Genomic DNA, 25,806 nt, shown 5'->3' with positions numbered 1-25,806 from the left:
ACAACAGGTGACGTCGCACAGATTCGCTTAGAGCGCCTTTAACTTTAAAGGAGTAGTGTGTAGATTTTAGCGGATTTTTAACATCTAGTGGGGAGGTTGAGAATTGCACCCCTCCCTTTTGAAGCACAAAGAAAAGCTACGGTAGCCATCATAGGACAAACATGTCATCTTCTGAGACAACATAATGACAAATGCGCTCTGTAAGGTTGTTTTTCCATTAAGGGTTACTGTAAAAACATGATGCTCCAAAATGGCAGCCTCCATGTAAGGGGACCCTCTGTGTATGTAGATAAAAATGGCTTATTCTAAAGTAATAAAAACAATACAGTTTATTTTGTAAGGTCTTTATACACCAATGAAAACATAGTTATCTTTTTTATATTGCATTGCTGTCAAAATAACTTTCTAGAATTTACAAACTGCACCTTTAAAGCAGTAATCTGGTCTCCATACATTGTTTCACTTATATTTTTTTAAATATGTTATATATAAATAAATATGTTGTCAGGGTACTTTATTGAAGACAAATGTCCTTGTATGGTTGTATGTCACACGTTCAAGCTTCACTCAGATTGTTACGTGCTATTTCCCTTCACAGTTACTTAGAGAGACAACAACAGCATGATGACAGCAGAACTAATTAGAAAGATCATTCAAGGAGACAAGCACAAAAGAATGATTGTCACTCGCTTGTTCTTTCTCTTACTCATCTTCGGTTTCTCTCTGTGATTCTGTCTCTGTCACAGGTCTGGATTTGAACAGTATGTTGAGAGTGGATATCTTCAATACCCAGACAGCTGTCATGGTGAGTTTCAGACAGTCCGAGCTGACTCGCTCTCAAAGATCATAACTCATCCACACCATTATTACAGCCCTGCAGATTTCTGCTTCTTGTTACAGCACAGTACATCCTCTCTTATGCTCTAGAACAATTGAAACTTGTTGAAGGAGAATCTGACGAAACCTGTCAGAAATTTTTCTGGTTCATGTGTCACAAGATGCATGTTATGTGATGGCAGGTTTTTGAATTATCCTTTATTAACATAAGTGTAATGTAAAGCTTTTTTATTAGACTCTTATGTTTAGGTTCTGTAATTTTAGTTGAATAGCAATTAAAAGGTTATTGGTCATTAATTAAAATTTTCAAAAATGTGATTTTAGTTATTTTCTTGCTATTTAAGAAATTTGACTCTCTTTCATTGCAAAACCCTCTAAATGCATGCAAGCTTTTTAGACAAAAACTTCCACCAAAAATAACCAATTTTTGCACAAGACATAGTAAACAGTTCAAAATCACTAAAGTTACAACTAGAAACATTGCAAGATTCAAAAGGTAAAAATAAAGAAACTGAACCACACACTGGGGGGTGGCAAGTTTTAATGACTTTCCTGACTTTCCATGGTTGTTTTACATTCGTCTTCCGTGTAATTTCAGGACTTTGCTGAAAAATCGATGTGGTGTTTAAGGGATTCTGCCAACAGTATTTCTGAATGGCCTAAAGGCCAGGATTAAGAGGATTTAAAGTGAAAGTATTTAATGAACATGCGTGCCGAGAGCATTTGGTTATTATTTTTATCTCATTTTTGATGGAGGTGACGTTTAGCGATTTTTCATTTGAGCTCTTCGTATATTTAAAGAGTTTGGTTCCAAAACGCAATTAATCCATTTTGACTAATTTGGGTAAAAATGTGTTTTCTTTACCAAGAAAGTGACAAGATGATAACCACTATTTTCTTTTACAAACTTTCACATAGTATCTTTAGGTTATAATAACATTTAAAATTCAAATCCATAATTTGATTTTCAAAGATTTATTATAAAAACTGATTCTTTTTTCCGCAAGTGGTGGTTCTAAAAATGCGTGGAATGGTGCGCTATGATTGGTTGAAAGGATTTATTGCATTCTGCAGAGAAGGAGGACTGCCGTTTGTCGTGGTTTGGAAAAAAGCGAGAAAAGATGAATAAAGAATTTACTTCATTCTGACTGACTGATTTTGTAACAATTTTTTTTTAAATGGCGCTAATTGCGTGTTTATAGTTATATAGTTATATGTTTATATATATATTGCAATAATGAGAATTTAAAGAGAGAAATTTGATTAGTTGCAATGAAAGTATATTAAAATATTAATTGTCACATATTAAAATAATAATTGTGTTTACATTGTTGTATTGTTTATATAATCATCTCTCATTCTCATTCTTCTTTTGTTTTTATTGTGTAGATGTCTTGGCCACAACCCGCAAACAAAACCCCGCCGTGGACTCTGCATATGGTCAGTGTACTAAATTACTACTGTGTGTTTTCATTTTATTAAAACTCATTCAAATCCCATTTGTAAAATATCATTCTTTTCCAGCCATATTCATGGTCATTTCTATCAAAGCAAGAAAAAAAACATGACCAGCCATTACTTTCCAACAATAGGCACAGATTGCTATTATTATTGTGACATTTTGTGGCTAGCACCTTGGTGTGAACAGAGCAGCATATCATTTTAATATCCGACAGTTTTTCTCTCCATCTCTCTCTCTCTCATACACTCTCATAAAGCTTCAATCTGTCCTGCTCTGACCCCTGATCAGCCCTACAATGATTTCGACCCAAGCGTTAACATCCCAGATCAATAACGTGCATTACACAAATGACCGTCAGTGAGGCTGCAGGCGACAGATCTGAACTGGCACACAGGACTCGACTTTCTGACTGTGCCAGTGAGCTTTGAAAGAACAACTGAAATTCACGATCTGACAAATTAATTCTTACTGAGTGGATGTGTGATATGTCAGTATGTGTGTGTGTCTAACAGCGGGGTGTATGTTGTGATAGACACACACACACACACAAATATGCACATGTACTGTCTGTGACTTGAGAGACAAAGCATATGTGTGTGCTTTGGAGAGCAATAGGGAGCGTGAGTGTGAAAGGGAGGGTGAAAGTGTGTGTCTGAGGGTGAAAGAATAAGTTGCAGGGTTTGGTTTTCATTTTTTGTGGACTGTATTACATTTCAGACAGTCATGCGCTAATACTAGCTGACAGCTGGCTTCTGTATGTGTGCGCCTGTGTGTGTGTGTGTGTGTGTGTGTGTGTGTGTGTGTGTGTTATCCCTGGGTGGTTTTGTCTGGTTTTGTTTCTAAAGCGTGCCAGTAGCTACAGAGTGATCCGGGTCAGAGCATACAGCTATTTAACCACACACAATACACACTGACGTTCCCTATACTATCCAAAATATTGCTTAGAGTCATTGTATTGCCATCTGGATTAGTCACGTTGGGTTATTAACACGGATTAGTTTTAGTAAACAATAGCTTTTTTTAGTCACCTGCCTTATTTTAATCTGCAACTAATGAACCAGTGCCACTGTTAAAATAAAGCGAGCTGAAATATCTCTCAGACAGCCTTGAAACGGTCTACTAGATAATTGGAGGTGAATAATTCCCTGGTGACTCCCTAAATTTTGTTACTGTCTGTTTAATATGCTATTTGCATATTAAAAAGAGATGAGGGGAAGAGAGGGACGAGGAAGAAGCGAAGGAGGGATCAGAACAGATGAAAGGAGAAGTAGAGGAAGAGCAAGCTAATGAAAGAAGGGAGAGAGAGATCAAAAAGTGAATTAAAGGACTGCGAGATCAAGAAAAATGAGAGAAGGCTCTTGAAAGAAAAAATGGAGAGATCAAGGAACGCAGAAGGAAATAGATGGGAAGGTTGGAAAGTGTTAAAGAGAGATCTATTCATCATTGCATTAGCCTGTAGTGTTGTCTTCAGATTGTTGGTACGAGTACGTGGGATGCTGGATGGCTTTTCCCCACGCTCCTCTCTTTCTGTGTGGGGTTTTGTATGGTGTGAAAGAGCACACAGTGGGTGCACCGATTCAATGAGCTTCCCCACAGATTAATTCAGTTTGCATCCTAAGGCACCCAAGGTCCTCTTCAAGCCGGTGTAAATGACACAGCAGCGTACCGTCCTTCTCTTTTCACCTCACGCTGAGACGCCGCCTCCCGAGACACCGTGGCACAGTAATTAGAAGTCTACCTGCATTCGAAAGGAGTTATTAGGTTCTCCGAACCCAACTCCCAGGCTATCTTTCTCGCTTTCTATCTTCCCACTGTGTGATAAAGCCATCCCATTGTGAAAGCCAGACAAAAATTCCCACAATGCACTACTGTTTTCCGACAGCTCTTTTCTTCCGGCACCCTTTAAATAGAAAAGAATTGGAAATGGTAATAAAAGCATCCCCTGTGCCAACCCTCAGCCTCCCGACTGAGCGGGCACCGTGTGGCTCGGATGGCAGGCTGACAGCCTTTATTTAGAGGTGGACAGGCTGACGATGGGCTCCGTTCTTGGCCCGGTCACTCGGCTTGTGCTGATGAGTGCCTTGTGACGGTACATTAAGCATTAGTCCAGTGATGGGGCTTTTCGCAGCGGCCTGGGCGCAAGGACAGGGAGAGGAACTTTTCAAGGTCATTGGTAATTAAAATTGCCAAGGATGGAGAAAAGCTAAATCTCTGTATCGGTCTCACTAGGATTTCCTCAAAGTCTGTGGTCTGCAAGTATATTTAGGATCAGCACTTTGTGGAGGACAGATAGAAGAAATGAAGGGAAGAAAAACTCTTCTGAAATATGCTTAGACTTGGCTTTTTTTAAGATTAGCTTCAGTTCTGAACTTTTGCACGCCTCTGATCAAATGCTACAAGTCCAAGGACTGTCATATAATGCAATAGGGAATATGAAACTAGAAACACTTTTTGGATTCTGACTTTTCAATACTTTTGAATGTAGTTCACTCAGGAATTGATACAGTGTGCTGTCATTTTTACTGACCTTGATCCAAACCTGTATGACTAAAATGTGCTGTCTTACACAAAGATGTGGATTTGTAACATATAGAATATTATTCACATGTTATGGACCATGTTTATTTTACTTTTTGGTGCTTTTTTATTCTTTTAAAGCTAGTATTTCAGTTATTTATTGTTATTGAGTGACCAATACATTTCTTCAAATTACTCTTGTTTTTGTTCCAAAGTAGAAATACAAATTTAAAGTGATATAAGGTTTGTTCATAATGACATAGAAGTTATTTTTAGATAAAAACAAACAATGCTAAATAGCACTAAAAGTGGTTCTTGTCTCGTAATCATAAAGGAACCATTTTAAGTGACATATAGCACAGATGAAGTACCTGTGTAGCACTGGTGTAGAACCATATGTGGTGCTGCACTGGTGCTATATGACCCCCCATATGGTTCTTCATAGGTGCTATATGTAAGCAATAAGGTACGAGAGGCTGTGCTGTATCGTGAATAAGTAACGGCTGAAGGGCGTTGTTAGGCACAACGCGAAGCGGAGTGCCTACAACCCCTTCAGCCTACTTATTCACGATACAGCACTTGCCTCAAGTACCTTTTTGCTTTTATAAAATGGTTACCACACAATATTAAAGTAAAAAATATTAGTGCAACTTTCATGAAGTTAAATCAATAAAAAGCATTCCTTCCACTAGAAAAAATAGTCCCTGACCATGAACAAACTGTGTTCCAATGTGTAATATGCATGAAAGCTCAACTAAAAACAACAAACCGATACGTGTGGTTGCTAAGGGCGCGGTGATAAACAGAACTGTTGGGTGAAGCAGTCATAGCCATGTTTTATCGTGAATAAGGCACACCTATTGACCAATCAGAATCAAGGATTGGAACTAACCGTTTTATAAAGCACTAAAAATGGTTCCTCTATGATTACAGGCCAAGAACCACTTTTAGTGCTATTTAGCCCCATGTGTTTTTAGAGTATTACGCAGTGCACTTAGTAACGTTTGGCCTGTGTTGTGCTGCCCAGTTTTTGGCTACCAGTGTCATTTAAAAAAAGGCCCTATTAGCATTTCATGGAATGTATTCCACGAGCAAACACGTACGATAACTGGGGGTTTCGAAAAAAAATAAAGCAATTAATATCTGTCTAGTTATGTGAAAAGGTCCCCATTAGTTGAGTCACTCTGTGTGAAATAAATAAACTTTTAATAGGTCACTGTACGATTGGATTCAGTATGTGATTTGTTCACATATTGTTCCATTTCTTTTTGGGTAATACATTTTTAATGAGAAAAAACTGAACGCACCTTAAACAAATAAACCATCAGCTGGAGGATGTGTTTGTGTTACGGTGTTCAAATTACTTTGGAAGGTTGTGTTCCTATTTTTTTCCTGTTTGATAAAGTAAGCTACAGTATTTATCAGCCAATCTTCCTCCTTTCCGAACAAAACAACTACAATTATTGTTAAAATTTTGCACAAATGTTGTACTTTATGTTGCTTTTATTTTACCTATACTTTTTATATTACACTACACTGTAAAAAAAAATTATATAAAATCATCATATATTTTTATGTTACAAATGAAGTTAAACAATTTCAACTTGTTTTTAAAGGAACAGTATGTAAGAAATTTATATCAATTAATCATAAAATGGCCCTGATATGTCACATTAGGAAATCATTTTCATTATTATTCAAATACTTATATCACTGACAACAGTGGTCCGGGATATTGCAATGTAAAAAGTGGAGTTGCAGCCCTCAACTGATGTTTATGTTGTCATGTTGTGTATTGGCCACCAGTTGTGTGATTGCTGTACCAGTTTTAGCCACAAGTTTTGTGATTGCAGTACCAGTTTTGGCCACAATCCTACATACTGTTCCTTTAAGTCAAAACTTAAAGAGTAACTAAACCCTAAACCAACTTTTTTTAGTTAATGATCTGTAAGAAAGGAGCTTTATTAGTCTGTTCATTGATTTGAGTAACTTGACATTTTGGTATAAAGTGTTTCAGTGCTACAATATATGGTGTAAAAACGCCTGAGTGCTGCCCTCTTCAGGTTGAATAGTGGCTACTGCACTTGAATTTTCCTATTGGATGTTGCGGTACTGCGTGATATAAGCGGTACAACCCTACGTAAGCGGGTTCAAGCACACCACACGCCCTTGTTATAGGGGTGTCACGATTCTCCAAATCCTCGATTCGATTACATTTTTGATTCTAAGGTCACGATTCGATCCGATTCTCGATTTTTACATTTTTTTTTTGAAGACAAAAATGATATGCCATTATTTATTATTTATTATTATTATTATAGTTTAACATAACATGCACATTGCACAACTCGCATGGGGGTTTGTGGGCTTCACTTAACGCGAGAGCTTGTAGAAAGAGGATTCCTTCTTGCACGCACATGGATTTAATGCACATTAACTTAATGCGCGTGTCTTGGACTCATAGCATCTGAAATAAATCCAGCATCATAAGCAGCTGCGCTTCTCTCTGTCTCACGTGCACGTGCACGCGCTCTCGCATCTGTCCGAAGTCTAAACATAAACTAAACGTAGTAATCCTTATGTATTTGTTCAGTTTTTTGTGTTTCATGCGAGCTGAGGCAAACTATCCATTTTGTTTAAATATAACCCGCTGCATATTTGCGCCTCCCTCACTCTCGCGCACGTGCAGAGAGCTGCGCTCTGTCCAAAGTCAGATCACTAGTAATCCTGTTTATGATATGCATTTCAAGGAGATGTAGCATACCTCGTGTTTAAAATATGATCGCGTTCCGCTGGACAGATGTTTTTAAAGGCATCTCTGAGAGTTTTTTTCCCTCGCTTGGCAAGCCGACCGGACGTGACATGGGGGCGTGGCAGCATTGACGATCCCATTTTTTAATTCGAAGTTCGAAGCTGTGACTTAATTTCGATCGATTTCGATTTAAAATCGAAATCGTGACACCCTTACCTTGTTATGAGCTCAGTTCATCTCCTTTATCTCCGTTGGGGTCTGCCCACTTTTCGTGCATTTTTCAAATATTGCCAGTGGGTGGAGTCAGGCTCTGACCAGAGGTTTAGTTACTCTTAATATAAAAATAGAAGGTTGTATTGACTTGTGTAACCAATTTGTTTTAACCTTTTTTTACAGTGTGTATTTTTTTAACAATTCATTTGTTTGCATTTGTTGTATTCCTGCATATTACGGATATCTGATATTATTTTGATATTTTGTTGCCCCCTTCCAACACAACCACAGGAAAGACCTCACCCACAAGCGCTACCCCAACCAGTCAGGGGCCAGCTGTGCCTAAAGTCAAAGGTGTCCCTGAAACAGGTACCCACCCTGAGGAGGGGAGTCGGGGAGGGCAGGGTTCTCCTGACTTGGAGCCAATCAGTGTGGAGATGGAGGGTAAGGGGGCAGGAAGAGGCCCTTGACCCGTCGTCTGTCCTTCTAGCTTCCTTTTATCCCAAGTTGAACTTTTCTAGCGCTGTATTGGATTCCACTGTGTGACCCCCAGAGCCCCACATGACACAAATACTCGCAAAGAAACACAACTCAAAATGCACGCACATCAGTTGTAAGACACAACGTACCAACTTCGAAAGATAAAAAGCCTTTGAGTCAAGCAGTCTGTCAGCAATTATCGCATTCGAACTTAATGGAATACATTTCCCACGGTGTTTTAATGCATAGAGTCTGGTTTTCACTCATGTGTCCCAGGCTGAAGTTATGTACAGTAAAATGCAGCAAAATGATCATAAATTCAGTGGCTGTCGCTATGATTGTTCACTCAGTTCATAATGAGAAGCACCAGCAGTCGATAAATAAGCAAAGGACTACAAGCCCGCAGGCAGACAGCGCCTGATAGAAACTTCCAATGTGCAATCTTTTCAGCGGCTCGGTCGAGAGCTGTCGTGTGCTCGTGCAATCAAAAGAAGGAGCAGGGGTTTAGTAAAAGAGCCACAATGCACCTTATCTTTCTTTCTTTTTCTTTTTACCTTTCTCTTCGACTCTATTCTCATTCATATTTCTCTCTCTCTCTCTCTGTTCCTCTGTCGTTGTGGCTCCTAGTAGAGACATTAAAAGTAATGTGTTAATACTCACAAAGGTCTTCTAGAAGACTCCGAGATGAGTTTTCACACGTTGACTGTAAGGTGAGAGAGGCACTGATGAAATTTTGTAGCCCCATTCAAAGAAACTCATTGGTTTGAAATAGATAACCATGAATAATAAAATAAGTAATAAAGCGAATAAGAAATGACAGTTTTCATTTTAGGGTGAACTGTTCTTTTAAAATTAACTTCACATGCTTAACCGTTATACGAGATTGTATATAGATGAAAATGTCATCCGCTAATGATTTAATCTTCTCAACCTGCATTATCATGGTTAATTTTAGCGAACGGAGGGTCAAAGCCGAGCGAGTCATTTTGTATCTCTTTAGCTATACCCGAGTAGGCATGGATGAATCTTCCTCTATTTATAAAAAGAAAGCGATAATGATGTCTGCCAAAACGAAACCTCTATTTGTTCCGAGGTGACGGCTACCGAGTTATTTTAAACACACCTTCTCGCGGGTCATTCACACACTCAAATAAGCAGTGTGATGGCAGGAACTCTGGCCCCCAGATAATTTGTGAGCGTGCTGGAGGACGGACCGCTATGAGTGGGTGGGCAGACTCTGAAACTCATTAAAACTGTAGAAGATGAACTGACAGTGAACTTCAGCTAAACTCCCAGATGAAGATGCATTCAGTCCTGCAGAGAGGCTAATAATACCTCAGCAGACCGAGAGATGGAGGCTTAGAGAGTATTGAGACAGTGGACAAAATACGCAGGTGTCAGCAAGAGATTGAGAAGAGGAGGTGTGCGTTCCAATCACCGATATAAAGCCCTGCAAAGAAAAGGGAATATGGCCATCTTTTGTGAAATAGATTAATATCTATTTTTGGCATCAAAAGAGTGCACACGGGAGAAAGTAGTATGGAGCCCAGGAGGTGCATTGCTTTTGTCGCAGTGCACTGTAAAAAAAAAATCTGTAGAAATGACAGTATTACTGGCAGCTGTTTGCCAGTAAATTACTGTAGATTTAAATGTACAGTGCAGTGCAAAAGTCTTAGGCCACCAGACTTCTTTTAGAAGTTTTAATGTTCATCCATATAAATTTTTCAATCTATTTGATTAAGATACAAACAGAAAATACAGGAAATATGTATAAAAAAAAAAATTCAGGACTAAATGTCTTCTTTAGGCATCGTCGGTGTTTAGTGTGAACCTCTCTTGGCACTAAACACATCTTGAGAGTTTTTAAGCATAATGAAGTAAAAAGACGAATTTCTTTATAATTAAAAATTAGGATTTAATTTTATTTAGGTTTAAGAGATCCTGCAGTTTCCTGCTATTGCTTGAGTGTAAGGAGAGTTTACCTTAAAACTTGACACATCAGTTAATATTTTTATACAGTTTTTAATACTATACACCCATTTCCTGTATTTTCTGGATGTATTCTATTAAAAAGACTGAAAAACAATTATATAAGATCACTATAACATTGCAAAAACAACTAATCTAATTCTGGCATGGTGGCCTAAGACTTTTGCACAGTACTGGCAGCAGTTTGTTAACAAGTCTTTGTTTTTACAGAATAAATCTATAAAATAACAGCTTTACGCAAAGCATTCTGGGAACCAAAATCTGAAGTATAATGAGGATTCTGATTCCCAGAATGCTTTGCATCAGACTTTTATTTCGTAGATTTATTCTGTAAAGACTTCTTAATGTTTAATGTTCATTTAACTTTGAACAAACTGTTGCCAGTAAATAATATAAATTTAAATGTACAGTAAGTTACTGGCATACAGCTGCATTACAGCAATTTTTTTACACTAACGTCTGCGTACACGTACAAGCCAAATAAACTATACTTTGCAAAGCTGTGCGTTTGACCGTGCTTACATTCGCATACACGTGAAAAACAGACTACACTCCAGGCTTTATCCTGGATTACACAAGGCAGGGTCACGTTTGTATAGTTAATACAATTACAATTGTTCATTGTTTATTCATGTAAGTTTATTGTGCATTACCAAGATGCATTTGATTTAAATAGCTTTTCCTGGACAGGATTTAGATTAATCCAGGACTTGGCCTTAGTTATATTAGGACATTTAAGTAGTTTTTACAAACATTCCTTACGAAAAACAATCTTGAGACAAAACAATAACACTGATGTATGTAAAAATGTGTCAGTGCAAGATTTATTTTAACTTCAAACATGCAGTTTCTGGGACAAGGATAAGCCCTGTCCGGGAAACCACCCCTAAATGTTTAAATAAGAATTAACCATAGAGGTATTATTGTTAGGTCATGTTAAACTAAGTTAACAAATGGGACCCTATCGTTGCCATTGTTTATTATTGTAATTTATCTTTTATTTACTCAAGTTAAATTTACCTGACATTGTTAAGGCAGCAGTGAATACTTCATAGGGATCCTACAGTATGAATTAGAAAATAACCATACACATGGAGGTAAAGGTAAGAAAATGTTAAAGGAAGAAGTAGGAAATCTACTGTCAGATGATTTTCGCTCCTGATCACGTACACAAACATGGTTTTATGGTTTTCAGTAAAAATAAAATAATTAAAACGCTCCTCAAAGGCAGGTTTGGTAAGGGCTATAATCTCTTTCATAGGAGCTCTGGTCCTGAAAAGAGCAAAGTGACGTTCATCTCATTAAAGTGTTTCACTTGTAAATGTCACAGCTAGTCTGCTGCCCATGTAGCCACAGCGAGGCAATAATGTCCATCACCAAAGGTCACAAAAAAAGATCACGTTTTCTTCTAATATTTTCCCCCGGCACATACTCTCACACATGCAGACTCGAACCCAGGGCCCGTTTTTTACACTATATAATTATATATAATTTAATCCAACGGTGGCTCCGACACAAAACCCTATACTATAATAGCGTGCACACAAATTCATTCATACACATTAGTTTTTAGTACTGTGGGCTCATACAGTGTTTGGATCCATATAACGCGCTTCCTAAAACCCTCCGCCCTCCTCCTTGCCCCCCTTCATCCGGTCCTTCTGACCGGAGAGATGTAGTGTTTTGTTAACCTGCCTGTTTTTTTCCAGACTAATGCTTCACCTTCTAAAGTCTTCTTATTTCCCCCTCTGGGTTTAGTGTAGGATCTCTTAAAGCCTGAGCTCTGTAGTCAGACTGGAAGATTATTGCCTTCAGCTTTTTAGACTTCCAAAACTCGCTGTCACCTTTTTTTAAGTCTCAAATAGAGTTCTGGAACTTTCTCCCGAAGACTAGAAACACACAGTCACGCACACATATAGACTTCAGCTGTAATGGGGTGTAGTCTTACTGTGAACTCAGGCTTCAGAGTGAAGCTCCATCATCTCCCGCATGCTTGCTTTATGCTTCTCTGAGATTTTTGGATAGTTTTCCCAAGATGGACCAGTGCTGACTGTTCCCTTGAGTTTCTGCTGTGTGATGTATAAACAAGTGCGTGTGTGCGTGCGTGTGAACCCGCTGCATGAATCTAACGGTTCTTTTATTTGAAAGCACACCTGAACAGAAGATCTCTTTCTTCAACTATGAATGCATGATGCTTTGTTATGCATGACATTGTGGTATTTTGCAAGATGTATAGATTTTTTTGTGAATTCTTTCAGATTATAGCTGGACTGGATTGTTTTTGCTGAATTTTTGTTGTTTGATGTGTCTGATGTGTCTGAGATGAAGTTTTTTAGAAAGATAATAACATCAATAACTGAACACTGACGATATCAACCCAGAATATCTATCAGGGTTCCCACTCGTCCTTGAAATCCTTGAAAGTTTGTGAATCTGGTGGGAAAAATTCAAGGCATTGGGAAGTTTTTTAAAATATACATACATAGATACATATGTCATTGAAAGTGCTTGAATCTATTTTATGCAAGAAGTTTTTTGAAAAAAAAAATCGTATTATTCCCTGTGTAGGAAATTCTAGACACTTTAAGCACAGGTGCCAAACTGTTTGCCTCAAATGCTTATCTCTTCTGTATGCGAATGTTGATTCATACCAAAATGCTTTTTTGCATAGTTGTGTTTGACACATGAAAACATTTCAGGTTACGTATGTAATTGTTGTTTCCTGAGAAGGGAATGAGACGCTGTGTCTCCCTTGCCATACTTTCTGCTTCCCTGTAACGCTATCTTTGGCAATATTTCAGATAGCGATATACGTCTTGGCTCCTGCGTCACGCTGTCTTTGTCATTAAGCCTCCCCAATGGTTGAATTTGATATTCACATTCAGGCGCACTTACCCCTGGAAGTGTCCCCAAAGTGTCACTGCAGTGACGCAGCGCAAGTTCCCTCGAAAGGGAACTGTAACAATGTATCTTAAAAGGTAACCTTGCTCTCACTTGAAATGTGTCCCCACATTTAGTCCTTGAATTTTAGAGTATTGGACCTGGAAAGTACTTGAAAGGTCCTTGAATTTAAGTTAACTAAGGTGTGGGAACCCTGATCTATTTATATCTTATTTTTATGCATTAATGTGTTTTTAATCATAGCAGGTAAAGTTTTTGGACATGCTTTGTCCCATGTTTCAAGAATCAGTGGATAGATGTTAACAGTGCAATGTGGGACTTTTAGCAATGAGATTGTAAAATGGCTCAGTCCAAAGCTCACCCCACCTTTTTCGAAACGCGTAGTGAAGCTACGGTAGCCACCACAGGACAAACATGTCATCGTCTGAGACAACATAGTGACGTAGTCTGTTTAGGGCTACTGTACAAACATGACGCCGATAACATGACAGATACTTTTAAGGTAATAAAACTATACAGTTAATTTTGTGGGGTCTTTATACACCACTGATAATATAGTTATGTGTATTATATTGCATTTCTTTGAAGAGATCCTTCTAAAAGTCCCACATTGTACTTTTTAAAGATGCTTTAAGCTATTCAGAAATTCCTTACTAACTGAATGGTCTGAGAAATAACTTTATATGCCAAATACAAAAGTGAAAATCTATGGCTAACTCACACAGGCCGTAGGAAATTCGAGTGACAAGAGCACCAGGCTGAAACACAAATCCATTTTTCCTACAGACACACTCAATTATTTACCTTTGTCGCTGGGTACCTTTTCATATCCTCAGTCTGTGTTTAATTTTGAGAGAAAGATTTTTCACTCCTGCGTCTAGATCAGAGAAGTCAGTCACCTTTTGACTAAAAGAATTTCTTGTCATTTCTTGGCATTTACACAGGTCAGGCTAGATACAGATACAGGGCAGGAGGTGGCAGCTGCTCGATTTAAACTTCTGAAACCACTTTTCAGCACTTCAAAATATTCAACAATGCATTTTTTGAAGCATCCCCACCAAGGGGTCCGAGACCCCACAGTTACTCACTTCTATTTCTGAAGACTGCTTTCCCACTAGCCACATTAGGGTGGGCAAAATTAATTTTAAGCTTTTGCAAATAAGATGTTGAAAATCCCAGAGTTAAGATTTAAGTTCTATCCAGATGCGTAACCGCAATAACGAGCGTATAGACAATGAAACTGTCTATAGTGGAAGAGAAAGAAATGGTAATTTTAAGGCCTTTGACTTAAAGGGACACTCCACTTTTTTGAAAATATGCTCATTTTCCAGCTCCCTTAGAGTTAAACATTTGATTCTTACCGTTTTGGAATCCATTCGGCCCACCTTCAGGTCTGGCGGTACCACTTTTAGCATAGCTTAGCATAATCCATTGAATCTGATTAGACCATTAGCATTATGCGTTTGATATTTTTCCTATATAAAACTTCACTCTTCTGTTGTAACATCTTCTACTAAGACAAGTAAAAGTTGAGATTTTCTAGTCCGATATGGTTATGAACTATACTCTCCTTCTGGCATAATAATCAAGGACTTTACTGCTGTAACATGGCTGCAACTTTTTATTTTCCACCGGTCTTAGTACACAATGTAACTACAAAAGAGTCGAGTTTTATTTTTTATATATTTTTTTAAGAAAAATATTGAAACTCTTTGGTTATTTTTTTTTTTTTAATTTTTTTTTTATTATTATTATTTATATAGTGCAAACACAGAAAGTGACTCTATTTACATGTGGTAAATAACAATGAATAGAACAAAACGGAAAACAGAAAAAAAAAAAACATTAGACAAACAAATAATAAATACAGCCATTGCCCATACATATCATGTTGTAAGTATATGTGTGTGTAAAGAATGAGGGGATATTTAGAGTAATGCATACACGTTTAACAGTAGGTAATCCAATTAATAGATACATTTAGATATATTCATACGGTTAAAATAGAGGAAGAAATAAAGAGGAAAAAAAAAAAAAACATATATATATATATATATATATATATATATATATATATATATATATATATATATATATACCAATAAATAAAATGGGGGGAGGTAGCACAAACAGAGGGATTGAAAGATGAGGAAAATACATACACCACAAGCACCTAGCCTTGTGTGTTTTGAAGTATTGGGGACAGATGTGGCATCGGGCCCAAGGAGCAGCCCCTCATGGTCACATAGGATAGTTCCCACCTCAGGCCTACCCTGTTTTGTTTGAATAATGATAAATGAAAAATGAAAACCTCTAATGTGTGGTGCATTTAAAAAAAATGGACATGCAGTGGAGATCCAGACCCGGGTAGTGGTCAGGTCAACACACACGTCACACTTACCCTATGTTATATTTGTAATATTAGGTTGTATATTGAATTAATATGTATCAAGAAATCTACTGGTGTTTAGTGCATTAAAAACAGTGTGATGTGCAGTGCCGAACCAGGTCATAGTAAAGCCCTTGCCAGCACACACGCCACACTTGCCCTATATTTTGGTTATGGTGTCGATGTTATATTTTTAAAGTGTTTTAATAATAGCAATAATGATAATAATAATAATAATATTAATAATAATAATAATAATAATAATAATGATAAACGAAGGAGGCACGAAAAGCTGGGTCAGACTGAGGCTGGTAACAGCAGAGGAAAGATTATGGGGACAACCAGGTGGCAATTTCCTCAAACTCCATGCCACATCCATCCACCATCATCAGGCAGAAAATCTGCGAAGGAGAGAGAGAGAGGAAAATAAAAACAAAACAAAACAAAACAAAAAAAAACAAGGGGGGGGGACTGGGGACAGAAGGAAGATGGGGGGAAAGAGAATTAAATGTCGATATGTTTATAATCAGTACAATATTAATAATTATAATAATTAATTGATACTACTAATAACATTATCAATGTTTCTCCCTCTTCTCAGAAATGTATTTGGTGGAGAAAATTAGAAAAACAACAATAATAATGTCAAAAACAATAATATAATAATAATGATAATAATAATATAATTTTTTTTTTAAATAGATAATTAATTAAATAGAAGAGTGAGGAGAGGAGTATAGATCCATGTAGCAGTGTAAATAATAACAATAAATACAAATGAAATAATGTTAGTAATAACAATGGTTAAATAATGAACAATATATATTATGATTTTATATTTATAAACAAGTATTTTAGGAAAAGAAAAAAAAAAATGAGGAGGAGGAATGTGCGTGTATCCGGGTTCATATGTCTAGTAAACTGAAGTATTGTAAAAATGGGTTCCAGATGTCAGTGAAGTTATCTGTGGATGTAGTTTTTTCTAATGTTATGTATTCTATAAGGGTATTGGTCCAGTGGTTAATGTGTAGACAGTTTTTTGATTTCCAGTTTAATAAAATTATTTTCTTGGCGATAGTTAGAGAAATAAGTATGGTATTTTTATGTTTGAGTGGAAAGTTATCTATTTCTGTAATATACTTTGGTTATTTTTGAGCGTGATGCTAATGGTCTAATCGGATTCAATGGATAATGCTAAGCTATGCTAAAAGTTGTACCGCCAGACCCGGAGGTCGGCTGCATGGATTCCAAAACTGTAAGAATCAAATGTTTAACTCTAGAGGAGCTGAAAAAATGTGCATATTTAAAAAAAGTGGAGTGTCCCTTTAAATGGTTCTTTGGAGAACCAAAAATAGTTATCCTGTGCCATCGCTGCAAAGAACTCTTCACAGTAAAACCTTTAATATTAATGTTGTAGTCTTGCACAGAGCCCACAAATGTGCATGTCACACACAGTATTTGTGCAAAACTCGTTCTGCTCTTCAAGACCCGTGTATGCCCTGTATAGTCTGTCTGCAGCCTATTGAAGATGCTTTATGATGCCATTCCTTCAATCACATCAGCGCATCAGAGGTAATTGGGTAATCAAGAAGCAAGACTATTGAATGCACAGAAAAGCTGTGAGGCTAATGTATCTAATTCCTTCAAGTCTCCTTAAGGACACAGTGAGCTATATCCAATATACTTAACATCTGGTCTCCTTACAGACAAAGTCAATAAACAGAAATCCTTTTGCTGCTTTCTAGGGAAAACTGATTCAAACCAAACCGAGAGCTATATAACCCTACATCGAAATTATCCCTCAGGACGTCACTGTTTTCCTTTCACCTTTGTGCAGAGAAACAGCACACAAACTGCACATCAATAGCCCTCGAAGCTCTGTGATGCCTTATATCACACCATCTCTAAATGCATCTGATCTATTCAGTGATATCAAATTTATGGTGCATGAGAAGTTCCATTCCCGAGTCGATCACAGACAAACACACACAGAGAAAGAGAGAGAGAGAGAATGCATCTAAAGAGTATGTGTTTGTGTTTGTGTGGAGGAAGTCTTTTATTTGCACATACAGTGAGAGCACATCAAAAATCAGAAATTTTATATATTAACCTTCACATTATTTTGCTTATCAATAGTATTTCATAAATTTTCAGTTTATTTTTCCATGCAAGGCTGCCGATGATGACTTCTGTAAATGAAAGAGTCCAGCTATGAAGTGTTAGCAAGAAATACATCGAATTTAATGTACTCACTCTTGGCCCCTAATGTATAAAAACTACCATAGTACACACACAATCACCAATCCCAAAGCATCGCGTTCCTCACGCCAATCACACCGCCCAATTTGCGTCATTCACATTACCCTACGTCTACTCGAGTCTTTGCGTTGACTTTGTATATAATCTACTCGTGCAAATCATTGAATTCGCGTTTGGTGTGTACACCCCATAAGAGATCCCCTTTCAATTAAATACACACATCTGCTTTTCACACAAGTCTCTCTCTCCCACTCCCCGGCTCTTTGAGGAGTTAGCTGGGTTTTGACAGAGGCCTCCACAATCCCTCACACAGCCAAAAGGAAGATAAGATTGCAAGACTTTTCAGAGTTTTCCCCACCGAATGTCTGTCACTCATTTCTCCCGAACCTATTCTCTCCATCAAACTCCTCTGTTCTCACCCACTCTCTTTACTCTCAGTACCGACTCATTTTCTCTCTTCTCCTTTCTCAATAAATCTGTCATTCTCTTTTCTAACAATCGTCTTTCTCCATTCTCTCGGTCCTTTTCTTTCTTATCCTCACGCTCTTTCATTCAGTCAATGAGGAGTTATTGGATTTTTGACAGGGGCCTACACAATCCCTCGCAAAGCCGAACCCTTTTTTTCCCCTATATAGGTTTTGTCATCTCCGCACCTCTACTCTGCTCTCACCCACTCTCATTTTTTGTTTTTTATTATTTCTTTTTTTTCTTCTCCATACTTCTTTTTAGTCATTCTCTCATCCTGTAGCATTTTTTTAAGTTTAAGTTGTTTTTGGCAAAGAGACATCTGTCCTTCTTCTGCATGTCCCTGTTTTTCACACTTTCTCACTATTTTTAGCATGTGTTCGCCTTAAAAACTGAGACTAAGACAGAGATAAAGCCCGCAGCTAAAAACTCATACTCTAGTGTTTAATGAACACTGATGGTGATCTTGTTTGCATGGCCTTGAAAGTTACTGACCCAATTACAAAGTCAGTTTGATAGTTTTAAAGGAGAGAGAGTTCAGCCAAAAATGAAAATTCATCCATAAACGCTCCCTCATGTTGAGCCAAACCTAAAAAAAGAAGATATTTTAATAAATGATGGTAACCATAGGGCTCACGATAGCCATTAAATTAGGAAAAATAAATTCGATAAATGTCAATGGGTACCGTTAACTGTGTGGTTGCCATTTGTTTACCAAAATATCTTCTTTTTTTGTTCAACAGAAGAAAGAAACTAGTGCTCAAACTCGGGGTGCATAAATGATAACAGAATTTAGATTTTTGTGTGAACTATTTCTTTAAAGGTGCAGTGTGTAATTTTTAGAAGGATCTCTTGACCGAAATTTTAAATAATATACAAAACTTTATTATCAGGGGTGTATAAAGACCTTTCATAATGAACCGTTATATGTTTATTACCTTAGAATGAAACGTTTTAATCTACATGCACAGAGGGTCCCCTTACATGGAAGTCGCCATTTTGTGCCGCCATGTTTCTACAGAAGCCCGGACAAACTTTTTTACTAAGTTGTCCCTGAAGATGACATGTTTGTCCGGTGGAGGCTACCGTAGCTTCTCTATGCATTTCAAAAGTGAGAGGTGAGGAGTGGACTGAGCCATTGGTTGCAATTCGCAACCTTACCACTAGATGCCGCTGAAATTTACACAATGCACCTTTAAAGTGCAAATTGTGTTTAAAGTCTAGTTGAATATATGTAACCCTGTAAGTTTAATTTCATTAATTAATTTCACATTGATTTTAGTGCCATATAGCACCGGCAAAGCACCTGTGTAGAACCACATAGTGCCATGTAGAACCATATGTGGTGCTATAGTGGTGCTATATGGCCCCCATATGGTTCTACACAGGTGCTTCACCGGTGCTATATGGCACTAAAAACGGTTCTTCTATGATTACGAGCAAAGAACCACTTTTGGTGCTATATAGCACCGTTTGTTTTTAGAGTCTATGACATGACCTTATTCTATTGAAATATTAAATATTAAGGTTATATTTTCACAAAAATGTATGTAGGAAACAACTTAAAGGGGACATATCGTGAAAATCTGACTTTCCATGTTTAAGTGCTATAATTGGGTCCCCAGTGCTTCTATTAAACTAGAAAATATGAAAAGTGGTTACTTTTGGTAAACAATTCTCTGCAAGCATTTAAAAAAATAGCTCATTGAAATTTGGTTCCCCTTGTGGTGTGAAAAGGGAATAAAACCGCCCCTTAATCTGCACTATCCAACCATGGCACTGTCATTTAGTGCAGAGATCAGCTCATTTGCATTTAAGAGGACACACCCAAAAACATTTTTGCTCACACCTACTAAGTGGCAATGTTAACATGCTATAATAAATTATCTATATGGTACTTTGAGCTAGAACATCACATATGTACTCTGGGGACACCAACGATTTATTGTACATCTTAAAAAAGTCTGGTAAAGTGTCCCTGTTAAGCTTGGCTTTCACAGGCAGGGTCACGATTAGTTAGCTTGCATGCAAAATAGATTGTATTTTACTTTAGTATGTTATAATACAATAATCATTACGATTCAAATTATAATTTGTGTCCTAATCGGTTTAGAAGTTCGCTCATCAGTGCATCTGAAGTGTACTAACATGCAGTTTAGTCATAGAAAAGGAACTTGTGGTGACATTATATGCGTTTACATGTGTGAGTCATGCATCACATGGCATATGTTGGCCCTCAGACCTTCCCAGGGGCCAAAGACCACAGTTTATAGGCCAAACAGATGAGTCAGAGAATGATAAAGGTCTCTTTAATTATTTTAACATAGGCCTGTTATTGCTTACAAGAGAAATAAGCAAACTCTGACAGGTCTCATGGTTGTTTCATCCAAACATTAAACACGTCAGTAATGATACCTTTAAACCTCATTCTTATTAAAACAAAAGCCGTTAAGTGCTTCCCATAAACATTATGTGAAATGTGGGGAAGTGCATGCGTGTGTGCTCCTTCAAAAGTTTACTTAGCTATAACTCATCCAGGTTTCATCTATGAAGTTGGTGAGAAACATTTCAGGGAGTTGGCGAGAAGCTCTCCTTGTTCTATAGTTATAGAGCCGCCGCAGCTCTGCTAATGTGTTTGTATTGATGCCTGGAGGAAGATTAGCCTTGTTTTTCTCACATAGTTATTATGTATTCATAGATGTATTTTTGCTTACAGCAGCTAGAAAAAGCGCAATAGCATCCCTCTCTCTCTCCTTAACTCGATAGCTTGCTTACGGTGATCCACCCACTCTGTGCTCGCATATTGTTGTGTTTTCCGTCTCTGTATTGAAGCCTTTAACAGCTATAAAACTCTGTTAGCCTTGCCAAGTTCGTCTGTTAAAACACCTAATGCTACACGTTCCTTTCATCTATGTTTAGTTTTGGCTTTGTTCGCACAATTGTCTCAATTTAGATTTTCATGATGTGATTAGTTTATTAATCGCATGCTGTTTTGCAGACTGCCACCACAGATATCTTAAGCATTCCTTATCAATTTGAAGTTACGGTACCCTGTTAAGCAGGTGTTTTGGATGCGGTGTCACCACTTACAATTATGGCCCTCCAGTGTAGTAAGACCATCATATCTTTAACCTGTAGGTTCTCCATTAACCGCCTTTCTCATAAAGATTAAAGAAGGAAATATGGTAAGGGGGAGAAATGGGGAAGAGCTGATGGCTGTGGGAGTTACTAATGATCTGAGCGTGCACATGTTTCCAGAAGCACCTTTACCCTTAGCTCATTAGGACTGTAAGGTGGTTCGTGCCTTTCGTTTTTGTTTTATTTTGCTCGCAATAAAGCCATCTTCATGTCATATTCATACCATCTGAACAGCATGCATAGTTTGGTTCAGAACTCCAATATCAGCTTGAGTCAAGCACTCCTTTCTGCGTCTTTTCAGATTGCTCACTATGAGACCATTAGTGATTGCTCACGAGGACTGTACCATTATTTCATGTTAAACCAATGAGAATTCTGGGTTGTCAGCAGTGTCAAGTGTAAACAAAACTTTTCTTCTTCACTGCGGAAAGTTCACCTCACCTTGCTGTGTCTTTACACTGTACTTATCTTGCTTTCTTTCTCCCTCTCTGCAGGAGTACGCCGACCCCCTGAGGTAGATAAGTCCAATCACAGTGTTCACTACACTTTGCTGATTGCATGTGTACTAGTGGCGTTTGTCCTTGGTGCTTTCCTCTCTGGATTCCTTGTCTCCTGTTATTGCAACCACAATGTTAACAAGACCAAAAGGCTGTCGAAAGACCCAGAGGCACCAATCCCCCACGCTCTATCCCTGCGCAGCCTGGCCAAGCTAAACGGCTTGCTGGAGAGTCAAAATAAGGATGAGAAACTGGACGTGTCTTCACCCAAACTCTACAACTCTTTCTTCAGCAATGGCAAAGAGCAAGCACATCGGAGGAACGGCCACCACTCTGGCATGACGGACCTCATACATCCACATCATCATCATTCCACAGAGCTCACCGGCCTGCCGACGCCCGATTCCACACCGGAGCTTCCCATCAAGAGCATGAAGGCTTTCAAGAACCAGTGGGAGAAGAATCAAAACTGCAATAATGCAAAAGAACCCAAATCTCATAACATGGGTGCATCTCGACCGACCTCCGCTATCCAGCATCAGATGTTTCCTTTCTCCCAAGGACTCAGCAACGGACAGGTACTGGGTGGCTCGGCGCACCTCGATGAACGCAAAGTCCACAATGCCGAACGTGTCGTAAATCAACCCTATCACTGTTACCCGCACAAGATCGTGGACGTCACCTCCCTCGACGAACTTCTGAAACACATCCACGAAATCAACGTTGCTACTGGTAAAAGTCCCACTGTCCTTACTTCCTCCATGTCAGCCCATGGCGGTCAAATGGCGTTCGCGAACCGCATACAGCCGCACATCCCAGAAACGGAGTCTGCGCCTTACTACAGCTCCTCCACTCTTCCTCGGGACAGTCTCACTCGTCGGATGGACGTCCCTCCCGAAATTCCTCCCCATCATCATCAGTCCACGCTGGAGAGAGCTGCCCGTCACTCATCCCAGCGTCACTCACTAATAACCACCCCCAAGATGCCCAGCGGGGGCGTGGTGCCACGACAACACAGCTTCAACCAGCGCAGCTCCCATCAGCCCCTCCTGCTATCCCGAATGAACTCCGGCGGCAGCAGTACGGGTTGTGACGTACGACATCCGCTCATCCCTAACGGATATCTAGCGCGCCAGCACAGCTACAGCGAGCAGCCGGATATTCACCGTGGAGCTATCGTCCGCCGGACAGCCTCGCTTAAGCCCGACGTCCCGCCCAAACCGCTGTTCATCCCTGCCAGCTCGCCCGTCAACCAGGCAGGGAATTTCAACTACTGAATGATGGAAAAGCCTGTGGTTTTTCGTGAACGGTTCTCAACCTCTCAGAACTAAATGTGTGAGGATTAAAAGATGAACTGCCTTTATCAGGGACAGAACCTCTGAAGATTGACTGCCAGTGTTGTCGACTTTACATTAGAACTATGACCTCTTTTTTTTGTTTCATAAATATATTTGTACCATATTGGTATTGCTCAGCTATTGGCCAATAGGAGGGGAGGAGTTGCAAGAGTCCACACCCACCTAAATTTAGCCTGACACAGTGATAAGTGTGTGGCTTTACGGTGTCCCTTTGGATTGTCTAGACGGGCACTACAAATCCTAAGTTCCGGACCTGATCGTTTATCCGAACAAGCGTACACACACCTTTGATACTCTAAAATCTTTCTTGCTTTGGTTCAACTATTCTGTTTGTGTAGAGTTGATGAACTGTGCTGATCCCAAGTAGGAACATGTATATATGCATGCATGTGTGTGCGCGCGTGCGTGTGTGCGTGTTCATAACTGCACAGAATATGTGAACATATACATGCCCAGTGTATGTGTTTAGAATATCGAAATGGTTTAGCCCCTCAGAAAGTTTCTTTACCTTGTTTTTGAAGCAGATGTGCCCATACAACCAATGAAGAGTTCTCTGTAAAATCCATAAGCAATAATCTCAACCTCATTCTCTCCACTCCAGCGTAATTCAACTAGAAGAATTCAACTCAATAAAAGTTAAAGTGTAGCTATAGAAAAAGTTTCATCAAAATGCTCAGTCGCCAATGAGGTGAATCAATCTTACTGTCATGAAGGAGAAGTGTGTACTGTATACACCCAAGAGGAATGTATTCTTTGTCTTTTGGTTTAAGGGTGCTTCAGTATTTATCCTCGAATCTCTGGTATGATAAAGTTTTTAACCTGAAAATGAATCTAAAACCAGGTGTGACACAGTAAAGAAACAAGCGATAATAGTTCAGTATTTGTCCTAACCAGCAGGTTTCTGGGATGATGATGCGCAAAGGGGAGCCCCTCCCACATTGGTCCAATTCACAGCTATCATATATGTTTTGATTGGCTGTGATAGATTGCAAACAGACAAATTGCTTGTTTTTAAGAACGCGTTTCGTCTGGCTAAGATGCCATAAAAATTCAGAGCAAATTATTTTCTATTGAGTTATTCCTATACTATGTGTTACAAACATTGTATCAATATTAACACTACACCTGTTTTGTGTAAATAGATATAAAAATAACTAGCCAAATTTGAATTGTTTGTGTAAATTTGTGCCTTATTTAATATGATGTGTTGGGGGGTTGGCGGCGGATCGGGATAGGAAAGAACAGGGCAGAGGAGCCGTCATTATATTTTTATTTTTAATATTAGTATTTTTTTTTTATTTTGGTTGTCTGTATGTGTCATAGCTATTGTAGATATATATTTCTAAATACTTTTGATATCCCCAGGCTGTGTGAGGCTTTTGCATTTAGATCAGCATCTATTTTCTTTCCGTCTTTCAAATGCGTTTAAACTCCTGCCCTCACAGAACTGGGTTTTTCCGAAATTGTATAACATAAGATACGTAAACTTCTTCACTCCAGCGTATCTTAATATCTTTTGTTTAATAGCGGGAGGAAGACTTCTTAAGCTTTGCTTTTTGTTGGAGAAGAGATGTGTGTGAGTGATCGAGTGAGTGAGTGAGTGTCTGTGTGTGATCCATAAGGAGACGGCATCAGTCGTCTTTAGTTCAAACACATACCTCCCTTTCCTTTTCCCCAAATACTTCCTCTGCTCCAAATCATCTTCTTCTTCAGTCTGTCTAAGACTCTATGATGCGTCAGCTTTTGCATAAATTTTTGGTGCTGGTCTGAAACCGTTTTATCATGTACACTCGAATGAACTTTTCAAATTGGCTGCCTGTAACAGTGTCCTGTCGCTCCTTACAAAACCAAATGCAACATTGCATTTTAAAGAACTGCTACTACATCATATGCATCATCACAGATGGAAAACGGACTGAGTGTTGAACGTCTGCTCCGCCCTCTGCTGCAAACTGGAGTGAAAGACTGGAGCAGGATGTACTGGAGTAGTTTTTTTATTTTTATTTCTATAGGTATTTTGATGGAAAGGGAACTGCGCGTGTCTGTTTTACCTGCTTTAACCATTGAGGTTTCTGTTATTGCACAGTGTAAATACAGTCCTGGAGTTTCACAGGATTCAGTGCTCTGTTATTATTGGGCAAAACCCCATGGATTCTCCACCCCTGCTTTTATGGAATACTGTTGTATTTTCCTTATAACAGAAATAAATGAGAGATCATAACATGCATTTGCTTTACTGATTGATTATATTACACAATTACCTGTTTGTCTCCTTTTGTTTTACATGTAAAGTGACATTCACACTGCATGACATTTTTCAATGATTTACTAAGTTGTTTCCTTAAAAATCCCAGATTTATAATGACCATGTTAAGAAGAGAAAAATATTTGGGTGTAGTCAAGGTCTCGCTGCTGTCGCACATCCTGATGTAAAGCACAGCTGACTCAATTGTTGTTGTTGGCCAACCCCAGCTGTGTTACAAGGATGCATGAGATGATGTTGACCGTACCACACGAAGGCCAAAAAATGACTCCATAGCCATTTTGCT

At 38.6% G+C, this 25,806-nt stretch overlaps 1 protein-coding gene across 3 annotated transcripts in view; it reads left to right on the top strand.

Annotated features, from left to right (window-relative positions):
- The window catches only part of sema6cb (semaphorin 6Cb), a 141,220-nt gene extending 115,736 nt beyond the window's left edge, over window positions 1–25,484 (top strand). The window contains exons 18-21 of one of the 3 annotated variants that reach the window (XM_065245415.2): window positions 747–805; window positions 2,227–2,277; window positions 8,073–8,150; window positions 21,897–25,484. In XM_065245415.2, coding sequence (XP_065101487.2) covers window positions 747–805; window positions 2,227–2,277; window positions 8,073–8,150; window positions 21,897–23,176 — 1,468 coding nt within the window. In that variant the 3' untranslated portion in view covers window positions 23,177–25,484. Of the gene's footprint in view, window positions 1–746; window positions 806–2,226; window positions 2,278–8,072; window positions 8,226–21,896 lie in introns of all 3 variants that reach the window. The other 2 variants (XM_065245414.2, XM_065245416.2) reach the window with 2 other exon arrangements.
- Window positions 25,485–25,806: the final 322 nt, after the last annotated feature.

This window comes from Paramisgurnus dabryanus, chromosome 13, assembly GCF_030506205.2.
Source record: "Paramisgurnus dabryanus chromosome 13, PD_genome_1.1, whole genome shotgun sequence".
NCBI classification, from domain to species: Eukaryota; Metazoa; Chordata; class Actinopteri; order Cypriniformes; family Cobitidae; genus Paramisgurnus; species Paramisgurnus dabryanus.
Note: the sequence above shows the minus strand (reverse complement) of the source record. Positions and strands in the feature narration are given on the sequence as shown.